Source organism: Aquarana catesbeiana, linkage group LG07 (genome assembly GCF_042186555.1).
Source record: "Aquarana catesbeiana isolate 2022-GZ linkage group LG07, ASM4218655v1, whole genome shotgun sequence".
In the NCBI taxonomy this organism is placed as follows: Eukaryota; Metazoa; Chordata; class Amphibia; order Anura; family Ranidae; genus Aquarana; species Aquarana catesbeiana.
In genome coordinates, this window is record NC_133330.1 from 97,967,839 (window position 1) to 97,989,878 (window position 22,040).

Here is a 22,040-nt window from a genome sequence, read left to right on the forward strand (position 1 = left end):
CAGTACATTCTGTCATTGGAAGTGCAGAGTGAAGAGTTTCTTTTATTGTGGATTTTTCTGGATTTACGCTGGTCAGTCTAGCTAGCTATTTAAACCCTTTTCCCCCCTTTATTGTGCTGCAGTTTGTTTTTATATCTAAAAACTGAAATAACTGTAAAACAGGAGCACAGTTTACAGACACATTTTGTTTGGAACTGACTACTGTAGAAATGAATACATGCTAACAATTAACACATGCAGCCATATTTAATACACAGTATAATGTAATTTTACCATTTATCGGAATTTAATTTTGAAATGTAATAAAAAAAAAAAAAAAAAAAAAAAGGACTTTTGTACTCAGTAATATCCATTAAGGGACACAAGAGGGTGCTGCCTACAGGGGATTGGACAATAGCAACAAAACTGTTAGTCCCACCCCTATCATGCTCCAGTTTTGTGAAAAATAGTATTAGGAGTAGATCATAAGACAGAGGGGTGTCTGTCTTATGGATTGTGTCCCTTAAAGAATTGGGGAGCCTACAGCTCAAAAGGTTGCCTAAAAGACCTTACAGCAAGGTGGCATCTAAGGAGGTTTAAACATCTACCTGCTAAAACCTAGCAAATGTGTTAACAAAAGACCAGGTGGCAGCCTTGCAAATCTGAGAAACATGTGCTGGATGTTGAAAGGCCCAATAGTCACTCATTAAATCAGAGGATTGCACCTTGACAAGAAATACTTTCTGTTCTGCCAGCTGGCACCTCATTTGTGTGGATGGGCTCCCCCTGCTGTGATATTGTATTCTGACAGCTGTACCCACCGCTCTCACAGCACACTGATCAGTGGCTGCCGCCACTGATCAAAAAACATTTCCCACCATGTTCCTGTGACAGAAGTCGATCAAATGATCAACTTCTGTTGAGTGGGGACAGCCACACAATCTTAATTCAGCCGGTCCCTGCTGAATCAGACACGTTTTGCTCAATCCAAGGCCAGCTTTAATCCTATAGGATTAAATGACGAGCTGCCTCAGCCACCTAGCAACATTGCAATGAATGGCAACCAGTCCCTAACCTGAACCCTCTGCAATAACGAAAAAGGATGCAGTCTGCCAGAAAAAAATCCGCACTCAAAAAGGTAAAATTTTGGTGCTCAAAAGGAAGACATTGAGTGTCTTTATATCCAGAATGTAGTGAATGAATGTCTGTTTTTTTGCTGTGTGGACTGTAAACATGTTTGTTTGAGTAGAAACCCTGATACCTTTCTTTTTTCTGGGACCAATGCGAGAGAGAATTTGTGCCAGGGCAGCATGGAGCCAAGTGGTTTTCCCCCCTTTTCCTGGCCTACTAGGGTGCATGCTTGGCTAAGGGTCGGGTATGGATTTGGGGAGGGGGGACTGTACACAGTTTTTTTTTTACTGTCTGCTCTTACATTCTGCAGAAGAATAGCAAAAGCTGTACTACAGGCATTAAGAATGTAAATAGTAAATAAAAAAGGCATGAACCTCGTTGGACTTAACCCTTATAAGGCAGCACATTTTTAAAAGTGTTGAAATTCTTCTTTAGACTGTATTCATACCGGAGCGGAGAAATTTTCAGGCTTTTTACATCTTCAGATGTTTTTGTTTAACCAATAGAAAGCACTAGGGGTAGGAGAGGTGGAGGAAATTAGGGGTGGAAAGCTGTTTTAGAAGAAAACGAGCAACAAAATGCTCGTAAAATACTCATGTCGCACAGTTTCAGGCATTCCCATAGAAGTCCAAGGGGGCCAATCTGTCTCCAGTCTGAAGCCCATGTACTTTTTGAGCGACATGCATTTTGCTACAGGCGACAGAACACTCAGATGTGAACAGGGGCCATTGAAATTAATGAGATTTGCCTTGCTGAGCGTTTTAGAGCTTCAAGCAGGCAATCGCTTAGGTGTGAATGGGGCCTTAAGGACCACTAGCATGAAAATATATATATATTATAATGATATAAATAACAGTAAGTGGTTAATACATATACTGGTAGCATTCAGTATATCAATTCCCTTTTTTTAATTGAAATGCCTTTATGTACTGTATACCTCTCTTCACGTTTACATGCAGACTTTAAAGAGAGGTACTTTTAAAGCCACTTTGATCAAAAATGTAGCCAGGGTTTTTAAAGTTTTCTTTGATCTTCCAAAGCAATAATATTTACCAAAGTTCATGTATATAGTAACCTTGTGGACTGAGTTACTATTCTTTATTTATATATGCCTACAGAATAATGACTGATGTCAATACCACACAGACAGAAAAAAAGGCTATACAGTACTTAATAACGTACTGCGTGCAAGTTGGAAAGCGATGCAGATTTTCTAGGTGGTGTTTTCTTTGGGCTAAACGTGTTCCCGAAGAAAGGCATTTTGCCCATTAGTCTACTGGACTCCAGTGCTTATCCAGAAATCCCCTTTCAATGCAGTTTTCCTAAGGAAAAAAAAAAATATATAGTTACAAAAAAAATATTTATATTTTTCCACAGTCTAAACTCAGGTCAAGTTTCCTTCTTAGCCCCTTAATTGGGTATTTCAGACTATCAATATTAGCTTCACAGTAAAAATATCTGATGGCCAATCTTACGACATCATCAGTTGTATAATGGGATGTTGTTATAATGTACAACTATAACTAAAAAGCAGCTACTCACTTTAAGTCTAGCTCCAGGCAAAAATTTCCACCACCAAAATCTCCCCTAACTCCACCATCCATGTCCCTTGCTGGTGTCACTTTGGGCACTACAGTTCCTTGGCTGACCACTCGCCTCTTCATGACATCATCGCAAAGATCCAGGCAAAATGTAGGTATGGACTGCACTTTCTTGTAGTGTTCAACCTTGATAGCAGAAGGGGTGTTTGTAGCTACACATTAACAGATGGCGCCACATACACCACAGTAGAAAGATGAAACACCACCAGCACTCCAGTGCAAACAGTACAAACTTTTATTGATGCAGAGTCACATGTCATGTGTAGCCATGTTTCAGGTTCACGCAGAGTCTCTACCTCAAGGCAACAAAGGGTAACTATTTGCACCAGCGAACCAGTGATGTTTCATCTTTCTACTGTCATAACACTGATGCAGTCTGATTCCTAAGTGACCCAGACACTGACATGAACAACCAAAGAAAGACGCAAGTATTCTGCAGGGAGGAGGATAGAAGACTCTGGAACTGACACTTGACAATGGATTTAGGTATGTAAGAGAAAGTTTAAAAAAAAACAAAAAACAAAAACCCAACACACTATAGAAATAAACCTAATTCAAACAATTCGTTGTGGGGAGGGATGCAAAGGGTGAGGGGGAGTTATCACCATTATTCATTCCATCTCCTGCCAAAGCATTTTAAATAATTTAAGATAATTCAGCAAATTTTCTAGCCCCACTTTAGACCTAAGAATGCTAAAAAAATAAAAATAAATAAATAAAAAAAAAGAAAAAAAAAACAGTCAGCAAAAAACTACATAAACTGTATTTGTGTTAAACAAATATCATATTTTACAGTAAAAGAGAAAAACAAAAAAACAAACACACACACTTAATTAAAATGAGATGCCCAAATGTAGAGAGGGACAGCTAAAACTATAAGTACATTTACACACTACTGCTTCAAACATAGAATAAAGGTCATCTGTTTTATCCCTTTAATCCATGGTTAAGATTTAAAAGTGGATTACAGGATTCTTCTAGTGCAAAAAACCTGGAAACAGGAAAACACCCAATAGAAATATCCAGGGATATCCAATATTGCCAGATCCATAGACATGCAAAATCTCACTATTTATTGCTCATTATTGAGGTATGATTGTAGCAGAGCTCCTAGTTAGATAACTAAATTTTTGATGTCAGGAAACCTATAAAGGTGTTAGTTCCTTGATTTACATAACTACTATTGTAAACTGTTGTCAAATTGCTGGGGTAGAGATGTTAAAGCGGAGTTCCAGTCATTTTTGTGTTCATTAAAAGTCAGCAGCTGCAAAAAATTGTAGCTGCTGACTTTTAATAGTCACACACTCCTGTTCCAGGATCCAGCGATGTGACCGCCAGAACCCTCGGGTTCTCTCCCTCTCCTCTCCCTAGCTTCAGCATTACAAGTGTTGTCACCTGGCTATGACAGCTTGCGGCTTCACAGCCGGGTGTGCACTGCGTATGCGCGAGTCGCACAACACCTCCTCAATGGTCAGGCAATCTTATAAGGACCTGTGACGTGTGCCAAAAGACTGCAGGGAGGGGGAGAGGAGAGGAGAACTTCCGCTCAGATGGCCTAGGCGGTAGGTACTCGTTGGGGGGGTGGGTGGGGGGGTAGGGGTGTGGAAGAGTGCTTAAAGCGGAACTTCCCCTTTTGGGTGGAACTCTGCTTTAAAACAGTATTTTATGTGTATATTATATTAGGTATTTTAACTAGGACAGGATAGAACCACAACTGTCACACCTCCCATTCTCCCCTTGGAGGATCAAAATTTACACATTTTGTGGTGACTGGCATGAAATAAGTGCAGGTTATCTACCTGACACTATAGGAACTAAAAAACTGGCTGGGTAAGCTAACTATAACAGATTTAATGGGTTATTGTCAAAAACTGTGTGTGTTATTTCTTTTTGTGAAATATTCATTTACGTGAGGGGGAGGCGGGATCTGGAACCCCACTTGTTAAAGATGGCTTCCAGATTCCAATAAGCCCCCTACCCGCAGACCCCCACAAACACAGCCCAAGGTGGGAAAGAGGCCCTGGTCCCCATCAACATAAAGGACAAGTAGCTTTGGGGTGGGGGTGGGGGGGGCAGAGCTCTTCCTGCATGCACATACCAAGGGTCTGGTATGGAATTGGGGTGGGGAAAACCTTGGTTCTTTTTGTTGCTAAGTCTTCCTCTCCTTGTCCTTTTTTCCTTTTGGAATACTTGTTGTCTGGGGTCACCGTTTTTTTTGGGGAACCCTTGTTTGGAATATCCCTCACAAACACTGAGAACACTGAACCCCTAGAAGATGCAGATACTCTCTCATCTGTAGCGTCTGAAAATTCAGACTGGGTGTCTGACAGATCAGGGGAGCTGAAATTAACATGCCGCTGATTACCACGTCTGCGTCTTCTCCTGTTTCTTAAAATCGATTGTGGTCTCCCTGGTCTGTTACGTGCGTAAACAGTTCCCTGTTCATAATCTTGTAAGTCTCTCAAATATTTATCTCTTTTAGTATGCATTATTTCCTGTTCCAGCTTATCAACCGTGCTCAGCAGGTCAGCATTCAGTGTAGAAAAAAATCTCAAGGGACTGGTAGACTTGCAAAAATTCTTTCATAGTTGTAATTTCTTGTTAAGGGTTTGCAATATAGTTTCCTCTTGTGATACTATGAGCTCCATGGGTTCCAAGGAACATTTAGTGAGGATGGTATTCCAGATAGCAAGAAAATCATCCAAATAAACAGTGGAAGGGAACTTTTTAATCCGAAGTCCTCTGGAGATCATATACTGTTTTAATCCAGTAAGATCCCACCAAATTATATACATAGTAGTAATTTTGTACTGACACTGATTTTAATGTTTCTATTGTTAAATACTTTTTCAATAAAATTTAATAATTTTTAAACACTTCCTGGTCTGTCCTCACAATCCTGAGGGGTTACGCTGTGCCTTGCGCACTAGGCCTTTTTCTTGTTTGTCTGTTGGATTGGCCAGACCAGGTCATACACACACTGCCATTCCACAAATCTTCGGTATAGACAAGGATGATATCAACAAGGGCAATAAATATTTGTATCCCATTAACATATGAAGTTCGGCAGTAGAAATGTTTCAACAGTAAGGCTACTTTCACACTGGGGCGTTGGCGGTAAAGCACTGCTATTTTTAGCGGCGCTTTACCGTCGTTTTTGCGACACTTTTCGGCTGCTAGTGGGGAGCTTTTAACCCCCGCCAACAGCTGAAAAAGGGTTAAATGCGCCTGCAAAGCGCTGCTGCGCTCCTACAGCGCCTCAAACATGCAGCTTGCAGGACTTTTTTTGGCGTCCTGCCAGCGCACTGGTGTGAGAGGAGAGGCTCTTTACAGGCGCCATTTCTAGTGCCTTTAAAGCGCCGCAGCGTGAAAGCAGCCTTAGTGAAAAGAGATTTTGTGGATATAGAGAGGATTGTCTACTCTCTCCACCCTTGCTACAGACAATTTAAAGAAGTCTGAAAGGGAAGCCCTTACCCGTTTGAAATCTCGGAAAGATATAGTGATATGGGAAGCTGACAAGGGTGGAGCAGTGGTGATCCTCTCTTCTGAGAATTATAAGGCAGAAGCAATACGGCAATTGAGTGACATCTCTACATACCGCGTCCTAAAAGCAACTGTCCCAGCTCCTAGATACTGGGAAGGAAATAGGGGTTTTGACATCCAAATTAGCAGACTCCCTTATGGTGGATTGTGCAATTATTCCGGTCTTTCACCATTTACCTAAGGTGCACAAAGGTGACACTCCAGTTAAGGGATGACCGATAGTTGCAGGTATTGGCTCCCAGCTTGAAAAACTTGGGGAATAGGTTGACCAATACTTGCAGCCACTGGTAAAACGACTGCCAGGCTATATTAAGGACACATCCACAGTGTTGTCTCACACTAAAGACATTAGATGGCAGGAGCCATATTTGTGGGTCACTTTGGATGTTTGGACTTTATATTCATGAATTCCTCCATTCCTCACAATTTGGCAATGGATTCCTTGAGATTCCATCTACATTATTATAGTACATATAGTGCAGAGTTGAAAGAGTTTTTGGTCATGTCAGTTGATTTTTTGTTACAACACAACTATTTTAGATCTTTTACCTGCAATGTAGAGGAGCCTCTATGGGTGCCAAATTTTCGCCATCCTTGGGGAACCTGTACATGGGCTAGTGGGAGGAGTTCCTGTTCTCCCATTCCAATCCATGTGCGGGTGCCATTAAATATGATGGCAGGTTCATTGATGACCTCATACTTGTATGGGATGGAGGCGTTATAGATCTGTCTGCACTCACGTCCTATGTTAATACCAATCACCTTGGTTTGGAGTTTAGCCATTAGAGTAATCGTAGCATGATTAACTATTTAGATGTCACTCTTGTGGGGGGCCATACAACAGGCACGGTTTACACCCATACATGCCGCAAAGAATGTGCTGGTAAGTCGTTATCCCTGGCAACGAGTTGTCACCCCTCCCACACCATACGTTCCATTCCTGTGGGGGAATTTATCAGAGCACGACGGAATTGTTCCAGCCCAGATAGCTTCTTGCAGGAATTTAATATCATCACCTCGAGGCTTAAAGAGAGGGGTTACCAGGATTGGCACATTAATAGGGGTGTCACAATAGCCAAGAACAGAGATAGATGCACACTCCTAACAAGACAAGCAACAGGCATTTGTCTGAATCTAACAAAAGTAATCCTGTCACATTTGTTACCGCCTTTTCACAGGAATTTAACCAAATTAAAGGCATTATATCCAAATATCTGCCTATACTTTCTGCAGACAAGGATTTTGTTCCTGTGCTTTCTAAGGGCTTCAGGTTCTCGGGCAGACGCGCTAAGACATTTGGTTATCTTTTGTCTCCTAGCCTTTTTCAATCTGGTGGTATCAGACATACATTGCTAACCACTCATGGCTCTTTCCACAGTAGAAATAACAAGACCATGGTCTCTCGATCCACTGGCAGAGAATACACAATTCGAGATTTCATCAATTGTGGTGCAAAGAATGTTGTGTATGTTGTGGAATGCAATACACTGCAATATGTAGGATGTACCACCAGATCTCTGAGGTCAGGATGAGCGAACACTATAATGGTGCAGCTTATTCCAATTACAGGAATCTTTGTAATGTATCAAAACACTTTAAATATGTGCACGCTGGAAATATGGAATCTTTTGTATTTAGTGGTGTAGAAAGGGTTAATTTCCCTGGGGAGGTGATCTCCACCTTAGTCTACTTGGGAGAGAGGTCTGGTGGATATTTACTCTTGGTACTGGAACCCCTGCAGGTTTTAACTCCAGGTGGGATTTGGATTTGTTTCTAAAATAATATAAAGTATTGATTGCACTGGATGTTTTTTTATATCTGCTGCTTCATCCCTATTGTTTTTATTAAATGCTTTCTTTTTGTTGTGGGGCACAACATCAATCTAGATATCAGCTTGCACAAGCTTATTGTTATGCATGGTGTCTTTTTTGATATGCTGAATCTTTTCATAGGGGTTATTTACGAAAGGCAAATCCACTTTGCACTGCAAGTGCACTTGGAAGTGCAGTTGCTCTAAATCTAAGGGGTAGATCTGAAATGAGGGGAAGCTCTGCTGATTTTATCATACAATCACGTACAAGCTAAAATGCTGTTTTTTATTTTCCTTGCATGTCCCCTTCGGATCTACAGCGACTTTACTTCAAAGTGCAATTTCAGTGTACTTTCAAGTGCACTTGCAGTGCAAAGTGGATTTTCCTTTAGTAAATAACCCCCATAGTGTTGTAAGCCCATGTCTGATAGACTCCGGTGCCGCTTTTTTCTGTCATCTGCCAGTTTTTGATTTTAATTGAATAGTTGTTTTATTGACAGTGCTTTCCTCATATGATGAATGTAGTATAAATGTTCTGTCATTCATTTTGTGAATATGCTGTGAACAAGGCTGTAAGCCGAAACGCATCAGTTTTTTTATCTTGACCTTTATTTATCAAATAAAGATTTTCATGGATTTACATTTTTCTTGGAGCTGCGTTTTCAATGGCTGGAGACCATTTGAGCCAGAGCACACAGTGAAGGACTCCACCCGTAACCTATAAAAGGTGTGTTCTCTGTTCTGAGTGCTGCCTTTGTGCTTTGCTTTCCTATCCGCCTACATCCGTGTTCTCTTCAGTAGAGCTGCATGATTCTGGCTAAAATGAGAATAACGATTTTTTTGCTTAGAAGATAGATCACGATTCTCACGGCGTGACATCATCTTTCAAATTAAAAAAAAAAAAAAAAAAAAAAAAGAAAAAAAATTGGACTTTACAGTTTCATTTTTTTTTTTATTCAGTGAAGTGTATTTTTTCCCAAAAAATTGCATTTGAAAGACCACTGGGCAAATACAGTGTGACATAAAATATTGCAGCAATTGCCATTTTATTCCCTAGGGTCTCTGCTAAAATATATATAATGTTTGGGGGTTCCAAGTAATTTTCTAGCAAAAAATATTGATTTTAACTTAAGAAAGAAGTGACAGAAAAAGATTTAGACTTTAAGTGGTTAAACTTCCTGCATTTACATGTTGTTGAAAACTTGGCAGGCTGCCTGGATTATTTATTTACACAGACATTCTATCCCTTTGATTTAAGAAGGAAGCTTAGTTACAATGTTTCAAGTTAAAGACTTGGCAGACTGCTGGATGTTTTCTTTTGACAGCTGAGTGAGCAGATAAAGTCTCTCCACTTGTTTATATGAAAGAATAAGCAAACTCAGCTGGAGAGATAGTCAGAGGGGGTGAATCGAGATCACGATTTAACGATTAATTGTGCAGCTCTACTGTTCAGGTCTGTTTTATTAATCACTTGCGGACCGCCCGCAACGTATTGCACACAGGTAGCCTGCACAGACAAAGCAATGTACCTATATGGTGCTGTCAGCACTCACTGCGATTGTACACAGCAGGAGCCTGTCAGCAAATTCGCTCAATGAATCATGAAATGCAAAGCAGGAATGAGAAACTACACATAGTTAGGCATACACATTTAACCCCTTCCCAGCCAATGTCATTAATACAGTGACAATGTATAATCGTATCACTGTATTAACCACTTGACCTCCGGAAGATTCACCCCGCTTCATGACCAGGCCATTTTTTGCTATATGGCACTACGTTACCTTAACTGACAACAGCGCAGTAATTTTTTTCCCCCAAAAATAGAGCTTTTTTTTTTGGTGGTATTTGATCATCACTTGTTTTTCTATTTTTTGCACTATAAACATAAAAAGACTGTCAATTTAGAAAAAAACAAACAATACGTTTTAGGCCCCTTTCACACGATCGGACCGTTCAGGTCCGCCTGTCAGTTTTGACGGCGGACCTGAACGGGCGATCCATGTTAGCCTATGGAGCGTCGGATGTCAGCGGAGACATGTCCGCTGACATCCGACCCCGTCCGATCCGCTAAAAGCAGACGTATGGCTCTACGTCCAGATCCGTCGCTGGCGGATCGGATCGGGTGAGATCTGACGAAAACGGACACGCTGTCCGTTTTCGTCCGATCCCTCCATAGGCGGCAGCGGCGCCTGACAAGCCCCTCCCCGCTCAGTGAGCAGAGAGGGACCTGTCATCCGCCGGCTCAGCGGAGATCAACGGACAGATCTCCCGCTGAGCCGGCGGACCGAGGCGGGCTCCGTAGAAACGGAGCCCGCCTCGTGTGAAAGGGGCCTTAGTTTCCAATAAAACATTTCCATTAAAAAAAAAAAAACAGATGTAGACTGATGTAAACTGAACTGAAGTACAAACTAATGTAAACTGAACTGAAGATGGATGTACAAACTGATACGAATGCTTTTTTTCTGAGCAAAAACATGGCTGAACAGATAAAACTCGTGCGAAATGACCCCAAGGCCCCTTTTACACAGGCTGATTAGGTCCACCTTTTAGTGTTTGCGGGTGGACCTGATCGGAGCCTCTATTCACTCCTATGGAGCAGCAGAAATCAGCGGTGAAATGTCCGCTGACACCCACTGCCATCTGATCCGAACCTGTCCATAAAATCCAGACAGATGGTGACCCTATTTTCCATCGTCTGGCAGGTCGGATCAGATGAAAACGGCCAGGCGGTCCATCTTATTCCGATCTCCCTATAGAGGAGAGCAGGACTCTGACAGGTCCATCTCTGCACAGAAAGCGGAGACGGACTTGTCATCAGCCTGCTCAGTGGGGGATCAGCGGATCGATCCCCCACTGAGCAAGTGGAGTCTGCCGAATGGACAAGCCCATGTGAAAGGACCCTGAGGGAGGGTAATAACGCCTGTCAGTTTTTTTCTAAACTGTGTCCCATTGGGAGATTTTCATTTACTCCCTGTCCTAAAGCCAAAACAGGAAGTGGGAGGAAATCCCTCCAAAGCAAAGGAATCCCTGTTTGTCCCTATTCCTGTTCTGGTGATAACCCAAAATTTGTGATTTTTTTTTTTTTCACTCTTAGGGCTCATTTACACATGCTTTAACACACATTAATGGTTAGTTTACACTTGCTTCAAAACAAGGCTTTGGACAGGCTTTGTTAAAGCTCTCTGAACGCCAGTCAAAGCCCGTCACTAAATAAAATGGTTAGCTTACAGTCCTGTTTACACCTTTCTTTTGCTTTGGTTTTGTTTCAAAAATTATACCCCATGTAGCTTTAGTGGTGCATCAAAGCCTCCATAGAAGTCTCTGGCAAAGCCCCACCAAAGCCCCATCCAAGCTCCACCGAAGCACCAAGCAAAAGCAAGGTGTAAACAGGACTGTAAGCTAATCATTTTATTTAGTGACAGGGGTTTTGACTGGCATTCAGAGAGCTTTAACAAAGCGTGTCCGAAGCCATGTTTTGAAGCAAGTGTAAACTAGCCCTTACGCTCGGTTCACACAGGGACGACTTGTCAGGCGACCTAGTCGCCTGACAAGTCGCCTCCCGTTCTGTGCTATGGAACCGTTCTAAGGGGAGCGACGCAAGTCGCTCCGACTTAGAAAAAGGTTCCTGTACGACTTTGGGGGGCGACTTGGGGCGACTTGCATAGACTTCTATACAGAAGTCGTTTTGCAAGTCGCCCGGGCAGTCGTGTGCAGGTAGCCTCGGTGAGGCGACCTGCAATCGTGCCGCCTCTGGTGTGAACCGAGGCTTAGTGATAATGGTAAAATAGGAGAAATAGAGAGGGTGAATCTCCCTAAAGGCTAGTTTACATTTGCTTCAAAACATGGCCTCGGACTCGCTTTGTTAAAGCTCTCTGAATGCCAGTCAAAGCTCCAGTCACTAAATAAAATGGTTAGTTACAGTCCTGTTTACACCTTGCTTTTGCTTTGATGAGGCTTTGGCGGAGCTTTGCCATAGGCTTCACTTCTATGGAGGTTTTCAAGACGCTTTGAAGCACCACTAAAGCTACATGGGGTATAATTTTTGAATCGAAGCCAAAGCAAGGTGTAAACAGGACTGTAAGACCGCTTTCACACTGAGGTGCTTTACAGGCGTTTTAGCGCAAAAAAATAGCTCCTGTAAAGCGCCTCTCCTGTCACTCCAGTGTGAAAGCCTACAAAGCACTTTGGCAGCTGCGCATTGCGGGCGCATTTAACCCTTTTGGGGGTTAAAAGCGCAATGCTAGCGGCGCTTTACCGCCCCCTCAGTGTAAAAGTGCCCTAAGCTAACCATTTTATTTACTGACAGGAGCTTTGACTGGCATTCAGAGAGCTTTAACAAAGCCTGTTGGAAGCCTTGTTTTGAAGCAAGTGTAAACTGTGTTGAAGCCAAAGCAAGTGTAATGAGCCCTTACAGGGGCAGAAAGCGACAAAAACCTGACAAGTGCTCTGATCCCTCTCCTCACTATACAAAACTAAAGTTTTGCCTTAAGTTATACTTTAAGAAATTTTTTTTTATATATATAAAATTTTTCGAGGTTGACCACCAGTAATCTAGACTCACTAGACACAACACAAGCAATAACATCATTAGGAACACGTCACATATAATCAGCTGCACACAGAGCTCACATAGAACTCCATGCAGTTCCGATGACAAGCATCAAAGCGAAAATAGCTCAAATTAAAAAATATGCCCTCTAGGAAAACGTCCATTCAGAACAATATTACAAGCGGAACAAAGCTCTCATCACTCATGAAGTTACCTCACTGCTCACCCCACTCCACCCGAACACTCCAGTCTGCTCAGATCACTAACTGCCTCTCACACTGCGCATGTGCACGGCACAGTCACAACCACATGCCGAGGACGGGGTGGAAATAAGCACGAATCCACTTCACTGGCTCACTGTACAACGTCTGAATGCTTCTAATTACAATATTTAAGAACGCAAATTTATATTTTTAATGCATTCATATTTTGAATATCCTAGATATAACTGAACAGAGGACTATTGTAACCCCCACACTGTAAAAATGGTTCAGTCCAAAAGCCTCCGTTGCCACAGCAACGGTTGGCGGCTCAACTGCCAGGGCTTCTGGATTGTACCATTCTGGAAGGACACAGGAGCTAATGTATGGAACGTCGAGGCGGTCTAAGCTCTTTTATTGTGTTGTTTGCGTTTCATTAACCGCAATGTCCTAATGAAGCATTCAGAAGGAAAGTAGTCGTTCCCGTAACAGCGGAACGTAAACCTTTGGTAGAGTCCATCTCGTTTCTATGGTAACCAGCGACGCTACAAGGCCTCGTTCTCATTAAAGGGATAACCTCCAGGATTAAACGGCTAAATCCTTTGGGTAAGAAATAGCTCAGATTTTAAGAAAATGAGAGTTACACACCATAACTATAATTTGTACTTGATAGTTGTTGTTATTCTACAAATTCTTTAACCCCTTCATGACAAATCCTAACACCTGAACACAGTTTTGTATCTTTGACATCTGTTAATAAAACTGCACAAATCATCACAACTATTACCATGTATCCAGGTGAATTATACCACATTTTTCAGAACAAATTTGGGCTTTCATTTGGTGGTAAATAGTAATGGATATCTCCTGATTTTTTTATCAAAAGAAAACTGGCACAAAATAGTAAAACAATATATTTTTAAAAAAAATATCTGTATATTTCTTACTATTACCATAACCTACAGCATTGTTTCTCAACCCCAGTCCTCAAGGCGCCCCAACAGGTCATGTTTTCAGGCTCTCCATTATTTTGCACAGGTGATTTGATCAGTTTCACTGCTTTAGTAATTTCCACAGCCGTTTCATCCGAGGGAAATCCTGAAAACATGACCTGTTGGAGCGCCTTCACGACTGAAGTTGAGAAACACTGACCCACACCAAAGAACAACCCAAAATGAATTCTGCTGCTCCTGACGATCGCAACAATACCGCATAACATATTTATTTGTTGTTTGTGCCTGTAGTAAGGCCCAGAAACAGTAGTGCACATTTTGCTTTTTTATCCTGCCTAAAACACAATGGGATTGATTTACTAAAACTGGAGAATTAAAATCTGATGTAGATCTGCATAGACATCAATCAGTTACCAGGCTTTTTGTCAAAGATTTATTGAACTTAGAAGCTGATTGGCTATCATGCACAGCTGCACCAGATTTTGCACTCTCCTTTTTTAGTAAATCAGCCCCACTGACACTGATACCAAATTTTAAAATGTACACTGACCGTGACTTTTGACTTAGACCTTTGGCCCTGACTTTGACTCTGAACAAGACCTTTAACTACTTCCTGCCCGCTCTATAGCCAAACGACGGCTACAGCGTGGGCTTAGCTTGCTGGGACGGCATCCATGGATATCCTCCCTTGATCGTGCTGCTCATGCACCCCCTGCAATGCACGGGCTGTGTGCTCTGTGTTCGCTGAGTCCTTCGGACTCAGTTGACCACAGATCGAGGTAAAGGGCCAATCACAGCGGCCCTTTACCATATGATCAGCTGTCAGCCAATGACAGCTGATTACAGGATGTAAACACAAGCTGTTTATCAGCTTTTCTTTCCTCATGCTGACAGCGTGAGGAGAGAAGAAAGCCCGATAACCGGCATTTGTTAAAGGGACATCGGCAGTCATAATCAGGGCACTGGTTATCTGAGTCCTGATTATCAGTGCAGTTCCATCAGTGCCCACCAGTGCTGCCAATCAGTGCCCACCAGTGCTGCCAATCAGTGCCCACCAGTGCTGCCAATCAGTGCTCATCAGTGCCACCTATAAATAAAGATGAAGATGAATGGAGTGTAACAGAGAAAAGTCTGCCTAGGTCCACCATGTCACTGAGACTCGTGTGATCACCAATCCAAGTAAGGGGCCGGTCCCGGCCCCGTACCATGTGATCAGCTGTCAGCCAATGACAGCTGATCACATGATGTAAACAAAAGATCGGTAATCGTTTTTTTTTTTCTACTCACGCTGACAGCATGAGTAGAAAAAAAAGCCGATCACCGGCTCAGATGTGAGGGACATCGGTCCCGAACTGGAAGAGGCACATCGGTCTCATCAGTGTGCCACCTAACAGTGCCACCTAACAGTGCCCACAGTGCCACCTAACAGTGCCCACAGTGCCACCTAACAGTACCCACAAGTGCCACCTATCAATGCCCACCAGTAGTGCCAATCAGTGCCACCTAGCAGTGCAGCCTATCAGTGTAACTGATCAGTGCCCATTATTGCCACCGATCAGTTCCCATCAATGCCACCCATCAGTGCCCATCACTGCCGCCTATCAGTGCCCATCACTGCCGCCTCATCAGCGTACATCAACGAAGGAGAAAAATTACCTGTTTTTAATTTTTTATAACAAACTATAAAAAAATAAATTTATTTTTTTTTTAAATTCAGATTTTTATATTTTTTTAACAAAAAGTAAAAACTGCAGAGGTGATCAAATACCACCAAAAGAAAGCTCTATTTGTGGTGAAAAAAATGATAAAAATTTTGTTTGGGTACAGTGTTGTATGGCCGCGCAATTCTCATTCAAAGTGCATCAGCGCTGAAAGCTGAAAATTGGTCTGGATAGGAGGGGGGTTTAAGTGCCCAGTAAGCAAGTGGTTAAAGAGTAAAAAAATATATATTTATTTGGACATCATTGTCATTAAAATCATACGAAAAAAATCTAAAGCAGTGAACTTTTACATGCAACATTAATCAAACATTGGTGTATTACAACATGAATACACTTAGCACAAAAGCGTGACATACAAAGAGCTACCCATGTGCGTTTTCCGGCTAGCTCTCGTGACCATTTATGGAAAAACCCGACATGTTTCGAACTTCTTACAGTCCTTCCTCAGGGATTGTAAACTGGGTAATGTTTTTCTAAAATGTAAATGTACAATGTATTAGTAAAAATCGTAACAATCTTTTCTGTTAAAAAAAAACACAAAAACATTGTAACAAATAGGGCTGCGTAACACCAGCCATATTTTTCATACATAGTATAACAGTATTGCATATCCAGTGCCAGGACAAGGTCATCTAGCGCCCAGGGCGAAGATGCCAATCAGCTCCCCCCAAGATCTATAAACATTTTCTAGCAGGAAAATCCCCCCCCCCCCAAAAAAAAATAATTTTGCACTAATCTGCACACCTAAACTTCCCGCTCCTCCCAGTATAAATCCACCCCAACCTCCCCTTCTAGCACAAATCCTTTACCCTCTCCTAGATTACCCCCCCCCCCCAAATTTCCCCTGCTAGAACAAATCTTGCCCATTATGCCCAAATTCCTCCTGCCAGCACAACTCCCCCCAAATTTCCCCTCTTAGAGCAAATCTTACCCCTGTCACCCCCCAAATTCCCCCTCCCAGCACAAATCCACACTTTTCCTCTTTCAGTACAAAACACCCCCCCATCTCACCACCTGGCACTAACCCTCTTTTCCTTGCACTGGAAGAACACCAGCTGTCAAAGCTGATTGGTCATGTCGGAGTGTCAGAATCCATGAATCAGACCGAGACAGAAGTACAGTTAAATCACACTTGTTTAATAATAAAAGTAAATAGAACAAACATAGTCAAAACCTAGCCAAAGTTCGGTAACCGGAACGGATAGTCAAACAAGTCAGAAAGTCAGGAAGCCAGAGATCAGCGTAGTGGAAGAGCAAGCATGATCTGGAGCCAGAAGGAATGTCAGTCAAGCAAGTCTTTAACGGGAACGCATGAGATAGTCTCTGTGATGTTGACCAAGGCGAAGGCAGAGATCATCTGGGCTGGACGGCTTAAGTAGGCAGAATTGACGAGCAGGATATCATCAACAGGTGAGTCACTGTGGAGAGATAGGAGCTGGCAATTAGCCGACAGCTGAGAGGCCAGCTCAGAGGAAGGAAGGGCTGAGCCCAGCCCTGACACAGAGTTGGGCGGGGCTGGAGCAGCTGTCAAACGTCAGGTCCCAGGGCAAAATCCTCAAGGCTTGAGAAAGAGGCAAAGCCCTAGAAACGTATCGGCATGCCCTGCATCCATCCCATTGGCTGCTGTTTCACAGCTGCTTAGGTCCCACCCACCTCCGACATCAGCACTCAGCTTTGACAGTTGGCGTTTTTCCGGTGCCCGCCATCACTCTACCCACCAGTTTTGACACTAGATCGGCTGCTGTTAGGTTCACCATCTGCTGCATGTGATGCTGTTCCATCCGGCTGTGTCCTTTTTTGATGTCCACGGTGTTTCTGAGGCTGTCTGCATGCTGATCTTGGTGTACTCCAGATGTAAGAGTTCTTGTTTTCATTCAGCACAACTAACTCTAGCACCCTTTTTTCCTTTTTCAGAATTGAGGAGGAGCCTAGAGAAGCTGACTTCTAACCCTCTTGACAGGCAGCTGATAAGCAGAGATGCTGCTCTGCTGCTGCAAGGCAAGGCTATGGGATCGCTGCTCTGCGATATGCTGACTATCAGATTGGGACTTCTTACCCCTCCCCTACCCACATTCTTTGCTGGGGGGAGATAGGGGTGGGTAAACAAACCCTGCACAGTCCCAACCTGGAGCACTGTAGCAGTTGTGGTGTGAGGGCTCTCTGCTTCTACAGAGTTTTACATTGTCACTACCCATGCTAAGCTGACAGGAGTAGTGATGCTGCTGTCAGTACTCCTGTCAGCTTGTCAGCTTGTAGCATTTGTAGTATCAGGAACTCTCCTTGGCACCCCTTCCCACCTCACATAAAACCAGGGCCCAGGGCAGCTTCCTCTCCTGCTCATCCCTTGTCCTGGCCCTGTGTATATCACACAAGTTGTTATGTATACTTACAACAATTAGGTGAAGACATATAAAAAATGATGAGACACAATAGTTCCTGCTGGATATGGTGGTATGCGGATTAGCCCCATGATGAATGGACAAGGGAGATACCATCACCATCAGATTCACATACACAGGGACCCCAGTGAGGGCAATAACCCCCAAAATGGTGCCAATCAATCCAAGTGATAATATGTAATAGGAATAAATAGGTAATGGGGAATGCTCATACAGTATCTCACAAAAGTGAGTACACCCCTCACATTTTTGTAAATATTTTATGCTATCTTTTCATGTGACAACACTGAAGAAATGATACTTTGCTACAATGTAAAGTGGTGAGTGTACAGCTCGTATAACAGTGTAAATTTGCTGTCCCCTCAAAATAACTCAACACACAGCCATTAATGTCTAAACCGCTGGCAACAAAAGTGAGTACACCCATAAGTGAAAATGTCCAAATTGGGCCCAATTAGCCACATTTCCTCCCCTGTGTCATGTGAGTCATTAGTGTTACAAGATCTCAGGTGTGAATGGGGAGCAGGTGTGTTAAATTTGGTGTTATCGCTCTCACTCTCTCATACTGGTCACTGGAAGTTCAACATGGCACCTCATGGCAAAGAACTCTCTGAGAATATGAAAAAAAGAATTGTTGCTCTACATAAAGATGGCCTAGGCTATAAAAAGATTGCCAAGACCCTGAAACTGAGCTGCAGCACGATGGCCAAGACCATACAGCAGTTTAACAGGACAGATTCCACTCAGAACAAGCCTCGCCATGGTCAACCAAAGAAGTTGAGTGCAGATGCTCAGCATCATATTCAGAGCTTGTCTTTGGGAAATAGACATATGAGTGCTGCCAGCAGTGTTGTAGAGGTTGAAGGGGTGGGGGGGTCAGCCTGTCAGTGCCCAGACCATACGCCGCACACTGCATCAAATTGGTCTGCATGGCTGTCGTCCCAAAAGGAAACCTCTTCTAAAGATGATGCCCAAGAAAGCCCGCAAACAGTTTGCTGAAGACAAGCAGACTAAGGACATGGATTACTGTCCTGTGGTCTGATGAGACCAAGATAAACTTATTTGGTTCAGATGGTGACAAGCGTGTGTGGCGGCAACCAGGTGAGGAGTACAAAGACAAGTGTGTCTTGCCTACAGTCAAGCATGGTGGTGGGAGTGTCATGGTCTGGGGCTGCATGAGTGCTGCCGGCACTGGGGAGCTACAGTTCATTGAGGGAACCATGAATGACAACATGTACTGTGACATACTGAAGCAGAGCATGATCCTCTCCCTTTGGAGACTGGGCCGCAGGGCAGTATTCCAACATGATAACGACCCCAAACACACCTCCAAGACGACCACTGCCTTGCTAAAGAAGCTGAGGGTAAAGGTGATGGACTGGCCAAGCATGTCTCCAGACCTAAACCCTATTGAGCATCTGTGGGGCATCCTCAAACGGAAGGTGGAGGAGTGCAGGAGTGCAAGGTCTCTAACATCCACCAGCTCCGTGATGTCGTCATGGAGGAGTAGAAGAGGACTCCAGTGGCAACCTGTGAAGCTCTAGTGAACTCCATGCCCAAGACGGTTAAGGCAGTGCTGAAAAATAATGGTGGCCACACAAAATATTGACACTATGGGCTCAATTTGGACATTTTCACTTAGGGGTGTACTCACTTATGTTGCCAGCGGTTTAGACCGTGTGTTGATTATTTGGAGGGGACAGCAAATGTACACTGTTATACAAGCTGTACACTCACTACTTTACATTGTAGCAAAGTGTAATTTTTTTAGTGTTGTCACATGAAAAGTTAGAATAAAATATTTATAAAAATGTGAGGGGTGTACTCACTTTTGTGAGAGACTGTATATTGATAGTATGTGAGGATAGTAAAAGAGTTTTGGTACAAGAAGGAAGGCATACATAAATTGTAAAAAGAGCCTTCCTTCCAGGGGAGGTGGTAATATTAGACCATTGCTAAATAGAAAAATAAAAAAGATACTACCTGTGATTCAGAGGGTCCATAAATTGTCAGTCAGCATGCCCCATGCAGCAGCTACTGGCCGCATGGGATGCTGAATAAATACCCCAGGGGGCACACAATGCAAATCAGTCGCCCTGATAGCAGCTGGTTGAAAGCACCAAACAGAGAAGATGTTCACTCCATCCACATAGTGGAAAAACGGCATCCATCTTGGACCCCCCGGCATGGCAGCACCACCTGTCAGTGCCCATCAGTGCTGCCCATCAGTGCCTCCTCATCAGTGTCACCTATCAGTGCTGCCTATCAGTGCCGCCTATCAGTGTCCATTAGTGCCAGCTATCAGTTCCCATCAGTGCCACCTATCAGTGCTGTCTATCAGTGCTACCTCTCAGTGCCACCTATCAGTGCCCATCATTGCCACCTATCAGTGCTGACTATCAGTGCAGTCTCATCAGTGCCTCCTCATCAGTGCCCAAGAGTGCCGCCTCATCATTGCCTATCAGTTCCACCTATCAGTGCCACCTATCAGTGCCCACCAGTGCCACCTCATCAGTGCCCATCAGTGCAGCCTATCAGTGCCCATCAGTGCAGCCTTATCAGCGCACATCAATGAAGGAAAAAATTACCTGTTTGCAAAATTTTATAACAAACTATGATATTTTTTTTTTCTAAATTTTCGGGTATTTTTTAAAATTCATTTAACAAGAAAATAAAAAACCCAGTGGTGATTAAATACTACCAAAATAACGCTCTATTTGTGTTAAAAAATGCTAAAAATTTCATGAGTACAGTGTTGCATGACCACGCAATTGTCATTCAAAGTGTGACAGCGCTGAAAGCTGAAAATTGGTCTGGACAAGAAGGGGGTAAAAGTGCCCAGTAAGCAAGTGGTTAACTCTAACCCTGATCTATATTATGTTTATTTTTTTATTATTATTATTACACTCACCATTTTGATTACACTTTTCTCCGCTAACAAGGAAAAAAATATGCTTTGGGGTTGATTTACTAAAGATAAATAGACTGTACGCTTTGCAAGTGCAGGTGCATTAATTTTCCCCAGAGTTTAGTGAATGTGGTGAAGCTATGCTGATTTCCATCATTCAATCATGTGCAAGAAAAAATGCAGTTTTGGGTATTCTTTACAAAGTGAAGCTTCACCACATTTACTAAGCTCTGTGGAGTGCAACTGTACTTGCAAAGTTCACAGTCTATTTGCCTTCAGTAAATCTGCCCCATTGCATCTTTTTCTCCATTCAAGAGGAGAAAAAAAAGGGGGGGAGGGGTTGTACAGTGACTGATCTTTGTGATAGCCAATCAAAGGCTACCACAGTAATCAAGTGTTCAGGAAATGGGCCTCCCAGTTTCCAATCATTAGTACAAGACCCGGAGCTCTCGCGATAGTTGGGTTTCTGTGCTGGGATCGCATGTTGGTGGGGCCGTCTGCTCCCGTGCACATGGGAAAAATCTTGCGTGGAGCACACTCATCAATGCTAGGGACCAGGCGGAGACTGTGGTCATGTGAAGTATTAAGGTAGTTCCTGACTTAGAGAAGAGTTTTCACTATGTGCAGCAATAAAGTGCAGAATTCCTCTGAAAAACGACTTGTCCCATGTCATTACACAATGTGACTTGTATGTTGCATTAGGAGGGACGTGCTGAGCCTGCGCCCACTCCACCAGTTCAGCGTACCTCCGTTACCTCACTCCCAGTAACAGAATGGGGTCCCACCAAGCACGGACCTTATGCATGCTCTCACTTATCTCTTTCCTTCCCATACAATGTTACCAGGCAATAGATCTCCATAACGCTAGTCTGCTCCCGGTTGCTATGGGAGATGAAACGCTAGGGAGGGAGCCAGAACACCAACCCCCTCACTACTGGAGGACCTGCCATCTTACCAAGTACCACGCCTAACGACTGGTAGCTTGTTCCTTCACTTAGTTACCTATAGCAACTATACTCATGTACAAAACAAATAACGCTCTATTCCTAATCCTAACTAAGATAGCATAGTGGCACAACCATGCCTCTGTGAGGCAAGAGTCCCTTGAGGCAAGGTCCATGACTTGGACGCTGTCCATGGTCCCCAGTTTCTTCAGCACCACACTTGTGCTCGCAGGTGAGTCTACGTTCCACCTATAACCACATCCCATTTTCCATCCCACCCTGATCTTGGTTGTCCACCT

The 22,040-nt window shown here is 43.2% G+C and overlaps 2 protein-coding genes across 4 annotated transcripts in view; one reads left to right on the forward strand and one right to left on the reverse strand.

The window, feature by feature from the left end:
- The window catches only part of CBY1 (chibby 1, beta catenin antagonist), a 28,181-nt gene extending 15,258 nt beyond the window's left edge, over positions 1-12,923 (reverse strand). Inside the window, exons 1-2 of one of the 2 annotated variants that reach the window (XM_073592525.1) lie at positions 12,831-12,923; positions 2,293-2,432 (exon numbers count right to left, since the gene is read on the reverse strand). In XM_073592525.1, coding sequence (XP_073448626.1) covers positions 2,293-2,379 — 87 coding nt within the window. In that variant the 5' untranslated portion in view covers positions 2,380-2,432; positions 12,831-12,923. The remainder of the gene's footprint in view (positions 1-2,292; positions 2,433-12,830) is intronic. The other variant, XM_073592526.1, reaches the window with a different exon arrangement.
- A 212-nt stretch (positions 12,924-13,135) lies between these two features.
- Positions 13,136-22,040, forward strand: part of FAM227A (family with sequence similarity 227 member A) — an 80,562-nt gene continuing 71,657 nt past the window's right edge. For both annotated transcript variants that reach the window (XM_073592528.1, XM_073592527.1), the window contains exon 1: positions 13,136-13,422. The gene's annotated coding sequence lies outside the window, so the exon portion shown is untranslated. The remainder of the gene's footprint in view (positions 13,423-22,040) is intronic.